Below are 13207 nucleotides of genomic sequence, written 5' to 3'. Positions count from 1 at the left end.
AAGAAAATGTGAATAGAGGGTAAATTTTTACAAATCATATTATTGACTTACGAATAAAGTAAATATACCACTTGATGTCTTTTTTTATGCTCTTTCCAAATAGGCTAGGCCTAGGCCCTATAATCATTTTGTTGGAAATGAATTTTACCCCCACCCCTATATATACCAATTCAGGGTATATATTTGCACATTAGGGGGGGGGGCAAATTTTATTTCTGATGTAAATGGGAGGTAGGTTTAAACTTTACCCTGTAAATATATACAAAATCATATTAGGCTATTGAGTTAGGAATAAAGTGAATACACCATTCAATGCCTTTTTTTATGCTGATTACGAATATAATAATAATTTCTATTGGAAATGGATTTTAGCCCCCCCCCCTATATATGTCAATTCAGGGTATATATTTCTTCATTAGGGGGGGTAAAGTTTTGTTTCTGATGTAAATGTGAGGTAAGTTTAAACTTTACCCCCACCCCTCTAATTTATAAATATATACCCTGAATTGACATATATAGGGGGGGGGGGGGCTTAAAATCATTTACAATATAAATGATTATTATATTCTTAATCAGCATAAAAAAGGCTTCAATTGGTGTATTCACTTTATTCCTAACTCAATAATATGATTTGGTATATATTTACTCTTTACCCCCACCCCCCTAATGTACAAATATATACCCTGAAGGTATATAGGGGTGGGGGTAAAATTCATTTCAGACAAAAATGATTATTATATTTGGAAAGAGCATAAAAAAAGGCATTGAGTGGCAATTCACTTTATTTGTAGGCTAAGTCAATAGCCTAATATTATTTGGTAAAAAATTACTGAATAGAGAATAACACACTCCTAAGGAATAGGTTAGGCTAAAGCCACCAATACCCTCTACAAAGGTTTGGACAGAATCATTTTAGTTGGCTTAATGTTAGCAGTGGCAGATGCAGCCCCCCCCCCTAGCATAGTCTAGCTTAATTAATCCAAGTTTGTATTAATTAAATTTGCTCCTTTCACAAGTTTATTGGATTGACTATTTTGCACCCCCCCCCCCCCTAATTTTTTTTATCAGATCAACCTATTTTGCCCCCTCCCCCATAAAAAAAAATCCTGGATCTACCCCTGAATGTTAGTTATAGGCTATTTTTAGTTCAGAAATCAGACAGGTCAAAAAGAAAAAATTAATTTATCATTGTTCATATTATTGACTTACAAATAAAGTGAAAATACCATTTGAAGCCTTTTTTTATGCTCTTTTTCCAAGTATAATAAATCACTTTTACTACATATGAATTTTACCCCCACCCCTATATATACCAATTCAGGGTAGGCTATGTGTTTGCACATTAGGGGGTTGGGTAAAGTTTAAACTTACCTCTCCTTTGCATCAGAAATAAACTTTGCCCCCATCCCCATAATGTGCAAATATATATGCTGAATTGGTATATATAGGGTTGGGGGTAAAATTCATTTGCAGCAAAAGTGATTATTATATTTGTAAAGAACAAAAAAGGCATTGAGTGATATGTTTACTTTATTTATAAGTCAAAAATATGAACAACAAAAAAAATTACCAAAGGAAATACTGGATTCTACTTTAGCTACTTTTGTCTATTTTGGAAAGGGGTTAGGTTAAGAAAATGAAATTTTCAGGAATAGGTCTACAGGCTAAAGTAGGTCTTGGGAAGATATTTTCAAAGTACCTGCCTCAACTACTCTCTAGAGGGTCCTGATCTTTGATAACCTATAAAATTTGTCTGTTATAAAAGTGAAACCTTGCCAAATAGATCTTCAGTACAAGATCTATTTTGCAAAATATTACAACAAAATTGTTTTCAGCTTCATAACTTTGTTCAATCCCAATTTATAAGGTTTTAAAGATATACAAATACATTTCCTAAATTTTGACAGGCTCCTGTCAAAATTTCCTGTCATGTAGGCGAATTTCAGGACCCTCTAGAGAGAAGGAGTAGAGGTAGATACTCCAAAATTCCTTTCTAGGACATACTTTATCATGTAGACCCATCCCTGAATGTTTCATTTTCCTAACGTAACCTCTTTCCAAGATAGCCAAACATAGCTAACATAGAATTTTACTAAAGTACTAATCAATTGCTTATTCAAGGATTGCTCCAAATATAATCCTAATCTCTTTTGCATCCCAGTCCCCCCCCCCCCACTTATGAAGCCAGATATAGCCATGGGCTTTAGGCCTACAGTCTACCAAGGTTTGCTTATTTTTCTTAAACCAGGTCTTTTTGAAATTATGAATCCAATCTTGATGAGAAACTAGCATATGACATTATTGAGATCCAAAGAAGAAAAAAGAAATGGATTTAGCCTAAACACCCCTCAGTAGCATATATCATCTTGTATCTTCTTAAAAGCTTAGGTTAATATGATTAACTAGAGCCTTAAGGGTCACTATCTGAAATTCTACTCTGAGCCCTTGAAGTAAAACTTTCTTTATTATTTTTTTTTAATTTTTAATTAAGTAGGCCTACAGATCCAGCATTGAACCTTATTTTGCTCCAAAGTGCAAATTAAGGTAAATTCAATAGTGAAATAATCCAATTTTTAAGAGTACAATAGATATTCATATTAATTTAACTATTGATATGGTTATTACCTGTCTTTGCCTAGGCCAGTAGGCTATTGTGTAAATAGGCTATGTTATCCTAGTGAAACTTAGGTATAAACATACCATTTTTTCTAAGTTCATGATCACACAAAGAAGAAGGGAAAACAAGTTTGAAGTTAAAATAAGTAGTGCATTACATTTAATTGTAAAACTGTGTCTTTTTTCAGTAGCCTTTTTGTTTGCTTTAGCCAAATAGGCTTTCATTGTGTAGCCTTAAATTGAAAGTTTGTGCTGCAATGTTTGCCTATGTATTGTATTAGAACACATGGTATTTGTGTCGTGATTGCTGACTTATATAATCCATAGATAAGGTAGTAAACTATCTACCAGCACCAAAAAAGGTTTAAGCTTAAAATAAAGATTGTTTGACTTAAATTCTTTTGAAATTCAAGGAAATATACTGTTTTGAAGTACTTTTGATTTTGAAAATCTGCAATTTATAAATATATTTTAATGCTATTGATGTTTAGGTAACCCAACAGATGTTTAGGTAATTGAACAGACCTGAAAAATGCCAAAAATTAGACATAATTGTTCTAGAAGTGTGAAAAGTAATATTGTTCTAGCTGTTTATGAAAAATTAGAGGTAATATTCTTTCTGGTAGTACAGTATCATAATTATCATGTTTTGCACAAAAACATGATAATTATCATAATAATCATAATTATCATGTTTTGCACAAAAAAACAATCAATCTTTTTTTTCCTTTAGTTTAATTTATTTAAAAAAAACAATCAAATTCTAAATTTTGGCTCTTTACTTTGAAAATGTCTCCAGGATTTATGGCAAACTTTTGTCTTATTCTGGATTATTTTCAAATCCAACAGAAATTTGAATGTAAATCATGTAATTTTTTAGCCTGTTATTTATAGTTTCATTTTGGCATACTTCTTTAGAACTCTATATGTTAAAGGCTGTCTACAGCAAGTGTTAGAAAAATTCTACTTTGTTTGTCACACAAAAATTGCTGTGTGTATGATAGAATTATATGAAAAATATAATATTTCTGCAGCTCAGTGCAGAAATGTGCATCTTATTGAGAAGCTAATATCACCTAATCCACTAAAAACATGTTTAAACTTGTATTATAAATTTCTGAACAAAAATTTTACAAAAATAAACACAGTGTAAATATATTAAACCCTGGGCTATTTTATTGTAAGGCCTGTCTTATCCAAGCTAATATGTATCATACTAGTCAAGATTAGTCAGGAACCTCCTATGTCTTTTGGTTTTTCTTTCTAGTATTTTGCTTCCTTTTTTAAAATTAAATATAAAAAAAAACATCACTAGACAGTTTTTGTGCTTCTGTGAGATATCCTAATTTATTCTTTTTTATGCATTCATAAGTTTGTAGAAAGAAAAGAAGAAGGAAGGAATTTATTACTAAAATATCATGAAGCTATTGTTGTTTTCTTTTTCCATTCCTATAAGGAATGGAAAAAGAATGGACTAATTTTTTTTGTGTAATTTAAAAATTGATATATAGGAATGGGTATAAATTTGTGGAAGAGTGTATTTTTAATTGAGTTAAAATATCTTTCTAGGAAAGGGAGGAAGAATGGCACAGAGTAAACTAAATGATTTGGCTGGGAAATTCGGGGGGAGCCCAAAGGGTTTAGGGACAGGGCTAAAGATAGCTGCTGCTCTTGGAGCTGCTGCATATGGAATCAGCCAGTCAATGTTTACAGGTGAGTTTCATTAAACTAATTATTCCAAAATGTTTGTCAAAATCTATTATAATAGTGCAACTTAAAGATCCTTAAAAATTACTCTTTTTAAAGAGGTTTCAAAAGACCTATAAAGTAGTTTTTTCATGGTTATATTGAGTAAGAAAGTTCAACCTTGAATACTAATCTTGGAGTCAGAAGAGACACTGTAAAATTATTCTAATATATTTTTAAGAATTTAAAAAGATGAAATTAGCTTGATCTATGCCTTAAAATATGAGACATGCTTATAATCAGGATTTCAATGTACAAGTATTTGAAATGCATCCTAACACTGTATTGGTCAATTTACTGTATGATTCTGATTAATTAAAAAAAACTTCTTCCACAAAATAACTTTTTCAAAAAAAAAGTAAAGAACTCCATTAAACCAAAATTGAGCAAAAATAGAATGAAATAATCTACCAAGCATAAAACTACCACAAATCAGCATCAATTAATAAATGAAACCCAAAATGAGCATAAATAACAATAAATAACTGAGTCAAATTCAAAACGAGCAGAAATTAACAAGTACAGCTCAAAACACCTATGCTTTCTAAAAGCCAGAACATAATTTGCACTTTACAGAATTTTTTTTTAAATATTTTCACTTTTATAACTTTAATAAATAATAAAAAATAATTGAGATTTTAAGGGATATCAGCATATTTATGTTAAACTGACAATGCAAATTCATCTGTATTTTTTTCAGTAAAGTGCAAATTATGTTCTAGCTTTTAGAAAGCATAAGGGTTTTGAGCCCTTCTTGTGATAATTTCTGCTCATTTTGAGTTTGACTTGGTTATTTATTGCAATTTCTTTTTTCTGTTTATTTTATTTTTTTTTAGTTAACAAAATTTCCAGATACCTTGCTATTCTTCTGTAGTTTTTTAGTGGCCATATACCTAGAAAGAGTTGTTTTTTTACTTCAAACTGTCCAAATATTTTACCATCCCCCTGGTAAATACCCCTCCCCCCCCCCTGTGGAAAAGAAGGCTTTCTAAATTTGAGAATTTTATTTGAGTTTTATTTTTATTTAAGTGTTTTTTTTTCCATGTGCTAAGTGTTAAGACCATTTTTCCAAGTATTAAGTGCTATTTTTAGGTTAATGTAGTGTTTCATTTAAGTGTTTTATGATGATTGCTGATCAAAGTTTATGTTATCTGCGCCTTTCATTTATGTTATTTTACTCTGTTCACGGCAATATATTTGGCTTTGAAATATGGTTATCTATCTGTCTATCTAATATGCAGAATAATTGTACCAAACACATTTTGCTCACAGACCTGCTATAGTTTACCCCCCCCCTAATGTGCAAATCTATTGCCCAAATTTATTTCTAAAGTAACAAAAAATTGGTGTATTCTTGAATTTTACACAGCATAAACTTGAGCAAGTAGTGCATAATACACAAGTACCAAATTTCCTTCTCCCCTACAGAAAAAAAAAACTCAAATAAAATTCTCAAATTTGGAAAGCCTTATTTTCCACAGGGGGGGGATTTTCCAGGGGGATAAGCACCTAGAACTTCTGGGGCATAAAAGTTTTTTTTTTATAAAAAGGGTGGTTTTATAAGCTTCAGAGGGGGCTCATTGGATTGGTACTCAGAATTTCTAGTCCCTTTTGAAGAGTCAAAGTGATCAGAGGGCAGCTACCCCCTCCCATCCCCCCAACGTTGTATTTTCCCAAAATGCATCCAATAGAAATTTTGGGATAGCCATTTTATTCAAAATTGTCCAAAGATTATATAACAAGGCTTTTGGGATTGAAACACCCTCAGAGCCTGGGGGCAGGGATGATAAGTTATGCCCCATCTACTCTTTTCACCAAACAAATCTGATTGAAGTTGTGAGATAGCCATTTTGTTCAAAATAGTCTAAAGAACATATAACAATCCCTCAGGGCTGACACAACCCCCTAGAGCCATGGGGCAAAGGTTGTAAGTTGTACCCTGGGGGCATATAAGGGTTTTAAGGAATGGGTGGTTGTATAAACTTCAGATGGGGCTCATTTAATTTGGAATTGGAAGTTATAGTGCTCTTATTCAGATTCAATAGTGATTTGAGAGCAACCCCCCATCGACAACCATCATTTCCCCAAACACATTCAGTCAAAATTTTGAGATAGCAACTTTGTTCAGCATAGTTGAAGGGTCTGGAGACTTTGTCTTAGAGGATGACATCCCCCCAGAGCCCTCAGGACAAGGGTTGCAAGTTATACCCTGGGAGCATATAAGATTTTTATAGAAAGGGTGGTTGTATATACTTTGGAAGGGGCTCATTGGATTGGTAATCAGAAGTTCTAGTGCTATTTTTAAGAGTCAAAGTGATCAGATGGCAGCTACCCCCCCCTCTCCCCCTCCAAAAGTCATGTTTTCCCAAAATGCATCCAATATAAATTTTGAGGCCATTTTATTCAAAATAGTCCAAATATCATATAACAAGGCCTTTGGAGTTGATACAAACCACCAGAGCCTTGAAGCAAGGGTTGTAAGTTATTCCCTAGGGGCGTTTATGGTTTTATGGAAGGGACGGTTGTACAAACTTGAAGGGTGGCTCATTTTGTTGAAAATTTGTAGTTCTAGTTCCCTTTTAAAACTCAAAAGTGATAAATGTCAACTAACCCCCCCCCTCCCAACTACCCTTCTTTTCACCTAAAGTATCTGATTGAAATAGTGAGATATATATTTTGTTCAAAATAGTCCAAAGAACATATAACAATGCACCCAGGGTTGACACAACCCCCAGAGCCATGGAGCAAGGCTCTAAGTTATACCCTGGAGTCATATAAGGTTTTAATTGAATGGGTAGTTGTATAAACTTCAGATGGGGCTTATTTGATTTGAAATTATAGTGCCCTTTTTAGAGTAAAAGTGATTTGAGAGCAATCAGCAACTCCCCCCCCCAAGCCCATCATTTCCCAAAACAAACATCCAAACAAAGTTTTGAGATATCTTATTTTTTCAGCAATGTTGAGAGGTTCAGTAATTATGCATGTGGGGATGTCAACCCCACCCAAGGCCTCAGGGCAAGGGCTTAAAGTTAGGCAATTTGTTCATTATTCACATATAGTATGTGTAATTGAGAAAAGGTATGCATGTTTGACTTCTACTTTCCCAAAATAAAAAAGGCATTAAGGTGAGTCTTTCAGGGAATTTTGAGGGGGTGTTGAACTAAACCAAAACATGGTATGCACATATGAGTTGTCAAAAGGGCGTAACTGAGGAATGACTGAGTATATTAATTTGGAACTTGTAGGAAATGGCAAGGGAGATGATCAATTGACCAAAAAGGCAATATTTGCATGCTACTACTGTTAAAGCTACCACTGCTTCTACTAAGGCCATTTGGTTGAAAATTGGTAGTTCTAGTTCCCTTTTAAAACTCAAAAGTGATAAAGGTCAACTAACCCCCCCCCCCCTCCCAACTACCCTTCTTTTCACCTAAAGTATCTGATTGAAATAGTGAGATATATATTTTGTTCAAAATAGTCCAAAGAACATATAACAATGCACCCAGGGTTGACACAACCCCCAGAGCCATGGAGCAAGGCTCTAAGTTATACCCTGGAGTCATATAAGGTTTTAATTGAATGGGTAGTTGTATAAACTTCAGATGGGGCTCATTTGATTTAAAATTGGAAGTTATAGTGGCCTTTTTAGAGTAAAAGTGATTTGAGAGCAATCAGCATCTCCCCCCCCCAAGCCCATCATTTCCCAAAACAAACATCCAAACAAAATTTTGAGATATCTTATTTTTTCAGCAATGTTGAGAGGTTCAGTAATTATGCATGTGGGGATGTCAACCCCACCCAAGGCCTCAGGGCAAGGGCTTAAAGTTAGGCAATTTGTTCATTATTCACATATAGTATGTGTAATTGAGAAAAGGTATGCATGTTTGACTTCTACTTTCCCAAAATAAAAAAGGCATTAAGGTGAGTCTTTCAGGGAATTTTGAGGGGGTGTTGAACTAAATCGAAACATGTTATGCACATATGGGTTGTCAAAAGGGCGTAACTCAGGGCTGACTGAGTATATTAATCTGGAACTTGTAGGAAATGGCAAGGGAGATGATTAATATTGACGAAAAAGGCAATATTTGCACGCTACTACTGTTAAAGTTACCCCTACTTCTACTATTGTAACTACTACTACCACTACTATCACTAAAACTACTTCCTCTGTAGCAAGTACTACTAAGGCTGACAATATTGAAATAAACATATGAGGAGATGTTGAGGGGAAATTTCAACTAAATCAAAACATACTATGTGCATACAAATTGCTGAAACAGGCTTATCAGCAATATTTTGAAACAGCTTATAGTATCAAAAGGAAACTCCAGGGACATGAGTGGTATATTCAGTTGACCAAAAGGCAAAATGTACCTGCTACTGCTGCTATTAATACTGCTGCTCCTACTGTTACTACTACTACTAATAATAATTATTCACTATTACTGCTACTACTGCTCCTACTACTACCACTACTACTAAAATGGTAGTACGATTAGGGCTACACATATGAAAGTGAAAATTTGACTGGGTATTGGGGGAGAATTTCTACTAAATCAAAACACTATGTGCATGCAGATTGTCAAAAGGGCATAATTCAAGAATTGATTTGCATATTAAGTTGGATCTTTCAGAGAACACTTAAAGGGGAAGATCAATCAACAAAACAGTAATATACGCATGTCAATACTAACAGAACTACTGTACATTTACTACTACTACTACTAAACTACTCCAACTACTACTTATTGCAGCACCTTGTAAGGCTTAGGGTATTAAGGTGAAAAGGGCGTCAAAAGGTGGTCAAAGTGTGCATCAGCAATATTTTTGGAAAAGCTTACCATTTCAAGGTTAAACCTCTGGGGCACCATGAAAGGGATGTTCAACTGACCAAAAGGCAAGATGTCCATGCTACTACTGCTATTAATGCTGCTACTACTACTACTAATAGAACACTAGCACTGCAACTACTTCTCCTACTACCACTGCAACTACTATGATACTAGTATGATCAATGCTAAGTATATAAAGGTAAAATCTGAGAGAAGATTGATGGCAAATTCAAACTAACAGAAGACACTATGTGCATTTAATTTTTCAAAATAGCATATCTGAAGAATTGATTTGTGAATTAAGTTGGAACTGTCAGAGAATGCTTAAAAGGGAAGATCAATTAACCAAAAGACAATATGTGCACACTGCTACTAATAGTCCTACCACTGCTACATTTACTAGTTCTACTACTGCTATTACTATTGCAACTACTTCTAAGGCTAAGAGCATTAAGATGAACATTTCAAGAAGTATACAAATATACAGGTTATCAAAAAGGTATCACCAATGTCATAGCAATGGGAAATTGTATTAATGTAAGTACTAATACTACTGCTGTGACTGCTATTATAACTACACCTAAGGATATTAAGGTGACATTTTCAGAGAATTCTTAGGGGGGGGGGGTATGTAAACTGAATCACAACACACCGTCTCCCCCACATAGTTTGTCAGGCGGACGTATCAGAAATGCTTCAGGAATGGTTGGTTGTTAAGTAGAAAGTTTCATTATGTGTTGAAGGAGATGTTAAAAAAAAAACAACTAAAGGTGTTATGTGTATACTTCTACTAATGCTACTACAACTATTGCTACTACACAAGCTAAGGGTATTAAGATGAAGCTTTTTGGGAATGTTTAGGGGGAGTTTCAATTAAAGAAAAAAAAACAACTATATGCATGCATGTATTAAAAGGACATAGGTAGCACTGCTCTACCATAGCTTCCCTTAAAAAGACTATCTCAATATAAAACTAAAAGAAATTAATAGAAAAGAACTTCCCACAAAATAAGTTTAAAAAAAATTACTGTAAATTACTCTAATATATTTTTAAGAATCTAAAAAGATTAAATTAGGTTGATCTATGCCTTAAAATATGAGACATGTTTATAATCAGGATTTCAATGTACATGTATTTGAAATGCATCCTAACAATGTATTGGTCAATTTACTGTATGATTCTGATTAATTAAAAAAACTTTTTCCATAAAATAAGTTTTTCAAAAAGAAGTAAAGAGCTCCACTAAACCAAAAATGAGCAAAATAGAATCAAATAATCTACCAAGAATAAAACTACCACAAATCAGCATCAATTAATAAATGAAACCCAAAATGAAAATAAATTACAATAAATGACTGAGTCAAACTCAAAACAAGCAAAAATAACATGAGTACAGCTCAAAACCACTATGCTTTCTAAAAGCCAGAACATAATTTGCACTTTACAGAATTTTTTTGTTTAATATTTTCACCTTTATAACTTTAATAAATCTAAAATTAATTGAGATTTTAAGGGATATCAGCATATTTATGTTAAACTGTAGGATTTACCAAGGCATGGTAATTTTTGTACATCTTTAAACCTGCATACTTGGTCAAACGTAATTTAATTGATTAATTATTTAGTTTAAATATTCAAAGGATTTACCAAGGCATGGTAATTTTTGTACATCTTTAAACCTGAATACTTGGTCAAAAGCTTGAACGTAAAACATTCATTCTGTTGTTGCTGCCACAATTACATACTGTCTAGGCCTTATTATTCAACATAGTGAAACTGGAGTTTAAGCTCTTAAGCTGCTGATAGTAAGTCTATTGCTTGTGGTAAGTGATTCCATCATTTCAACTATTCTGTCTGAGGATGATGGGGCCCATGTCCTGCAAAAATAATTGGTTGTGAAACTTTACTGATGCCTGAATATATATACCTAATGTGATTTTAAATGTTGTTTTCATTATGCTATTATTATCAGAGGCAACGCTGTAGCGTTGCCTATAGTAAAGGCCATATGGCTCCAATGTTTTATTATTATTATTTTTTTTTTTCCAGAGGCACTTCATATGGAAGGGGTCGTCGTAGAAGCTTCAAAGGGGGCTCATTCAATTAGAAATCGAGAGTTCTAGTGCCCTTTTTAATAGTCGAAAATGATTGGAGGGCAACTAGCCCCCCCCCACGCCCATCACTCCCTCAAACACTACCAATCAAAATTTTGAGATAGCCATTTTGTTCAGCGTACTTGATTTCCAGATAGAAAATTTATTTTTGAGGAGGATACTCCTCCACAACGCTCAGGGCAAGGGTTTTAAGTTATGCCCTGGGGGCATATAAGGTTTTTATAGAAGGCGTTGTCGTAGAAACTTCAAAACAGGCTCATTCGATTGGAAATTAAAGAGCTAGTGCCCTCTTTAATAGTCGAAAGTGATTGGAGTGTAACTAGCCCCCCTCCACCCCCACCACCCCAACGCCCATCATTTCCCCAAACATATCCAATAAAAATTTTCAGATAGCTATTTTGTTCAGCGTATTTGATTTCCAGATAGAAAATATATTTTTGAGGAGGACACTCCCCCACGACCCTCAGGGCACGGGTTTTAAATTATGCCATAGGGGCATATAAGGTTTTTATGGAAGGAGTTGTCTTAGAAACTTCAAAACAGGCTCATTCGATTGGAAATTAAAGAGCTAGTGTCCTTTTTAATAGTCGAAAATGATTGGAGGGCAACTAGCCAACCCCCCCCCCACGCCCATCATTCCCCCAAACACATCCAATCAAAATTTTGAGATAGCCATTTTGTTCAGCGTAGTTTATTTCCAGAATGTGATGTCGTTCACGTAAAAAAGTTTTTTCTTAAAATTAAGGCGCTAAAGTATAGTTAGCCGAAGGGTGCACATCCTGCCTATGACCCCACAAAAATGTTGCAATGCCCCACTGGTGGGGCCTGTGCTCCATGTTGGGAATCACGGGGTTAGACATTAAAGGAAGACTGAAGTAAGTTTGACAGGTCATTTATGAAGCACCATAATTAAAACAACTTGCGACGCTATTCAAATAATGTAATGTTTATGTCCCCTGTATAAGTTGTTAGTGTTATTTTTCTGCAGTCCTATGGTTTTGACATTTGAACGTAAGACGACAGTTTTGCTATAATTTGATAGCTGAGATTCGGCTTCATCTATCTATTGAATTAAATTTCTGACACATTTTTACATTTACTTTAGATTGAAAAATGCCCGTAAAAGACTATAAAAAAATGTGAAAAAAAAACGTTTCCTATTTTTACAAAAGTTTAGACCATTCTCTAAAAAAAAAACTATGAGTAAGCTCAGTCAATGAATGGATCTGATAATAAATCCAATGACAAAAGCAACTTGTCCGTCCGGTGCAAATAACAGCTGTCGATATGTTGCAAAACTCCATGCTTCACAGGGAGCATGGACCTAAAAGACAAATTCTGACACTATCTCAAGACACAAATAATACAGTATATAATAAAATATTTCAATAAATAGAATCGACCATGTAAAATTACCAGGTATAAGCAGACTAAAAATGTTTCCATGTTGTCTAAAGGAGCATTTAGCGAATTGTATAAAATAGCTTAAAACCAGATTCTGACTGGAGTCAAATTCCCCTGTGGCAGACTGATTTCACATCGCTAAATGCTTATTATTTATTAAAATGCTTATAATTTACTACGCAACAGGAAGGGAAAACTTTGGGAGAAGTACACGAAACAAAAGACTACAGCTTTGTACGAGCAGTACAAAACTGCAAGGAACCTCCTCAGAAAAGAAACTAGAAAACTGACCTCAAACTACAAAGAACGACTGGCCAAAAACGTTAAGGAAAACCCAAAACTATTCTGGAAATACATCTCCCATAAGAAACCAGGCAGACACTCTGTACCAGACCTGGTAAACAACAACTCTATATCCTCTTGCCCCTCTGAAAAAGCAAACCTGCTTAATCAGCAGTTTGCCTCAGTGTTCTCCATGGATGACCCCCAATCAA

The 13207-nt window shown here is 34.2% G+C and overlaps 1 protein-coding gene across 1 annotated transcript in view; it reads left to right on the top strand.

Annotated features, from left to right (window-relative positions):
- The window catches only part of Phb2 (prohibitin 2), a 46962-nt gene that overhangs the window by 194 nt on the left and 33561 nt on the right, over positions 1–13207 (top strand). The window contains exon 2 of the mRNA XM_089107339.1: positions 4186–4329. Coding sequence (XP_088963465.1) covers positions 4200–4329 — 130 coding nt within the window. The 5' untranslated portion in view covers positions 4186–4199. The remainder of the gene's footprint in view (positions 1–4185; positions 4330–13207) is intronic.

Source organism: Artemia sp. Qi Xiang Cuo, chromosome 1 (genome assembly GCF_049724085.1).
Source record: "Artemia sp. Qi Xiang Cuo chromosome 1, ASM4972408v1, whole genome shotgun sequence".
NCBI classification, from domain to species: Eukaryota; Metazoa; Arthropoda; class Branchiopoda; order Anostraca; family Artemiidae; genus Artemia; species Artemia sp. Qi Xiang Cuo.
The sequence above is the reverse complement of the archived record's forward strand: the minus strand, read 5'-3'. Positions and strand labels throughout refer to the sequence as shown.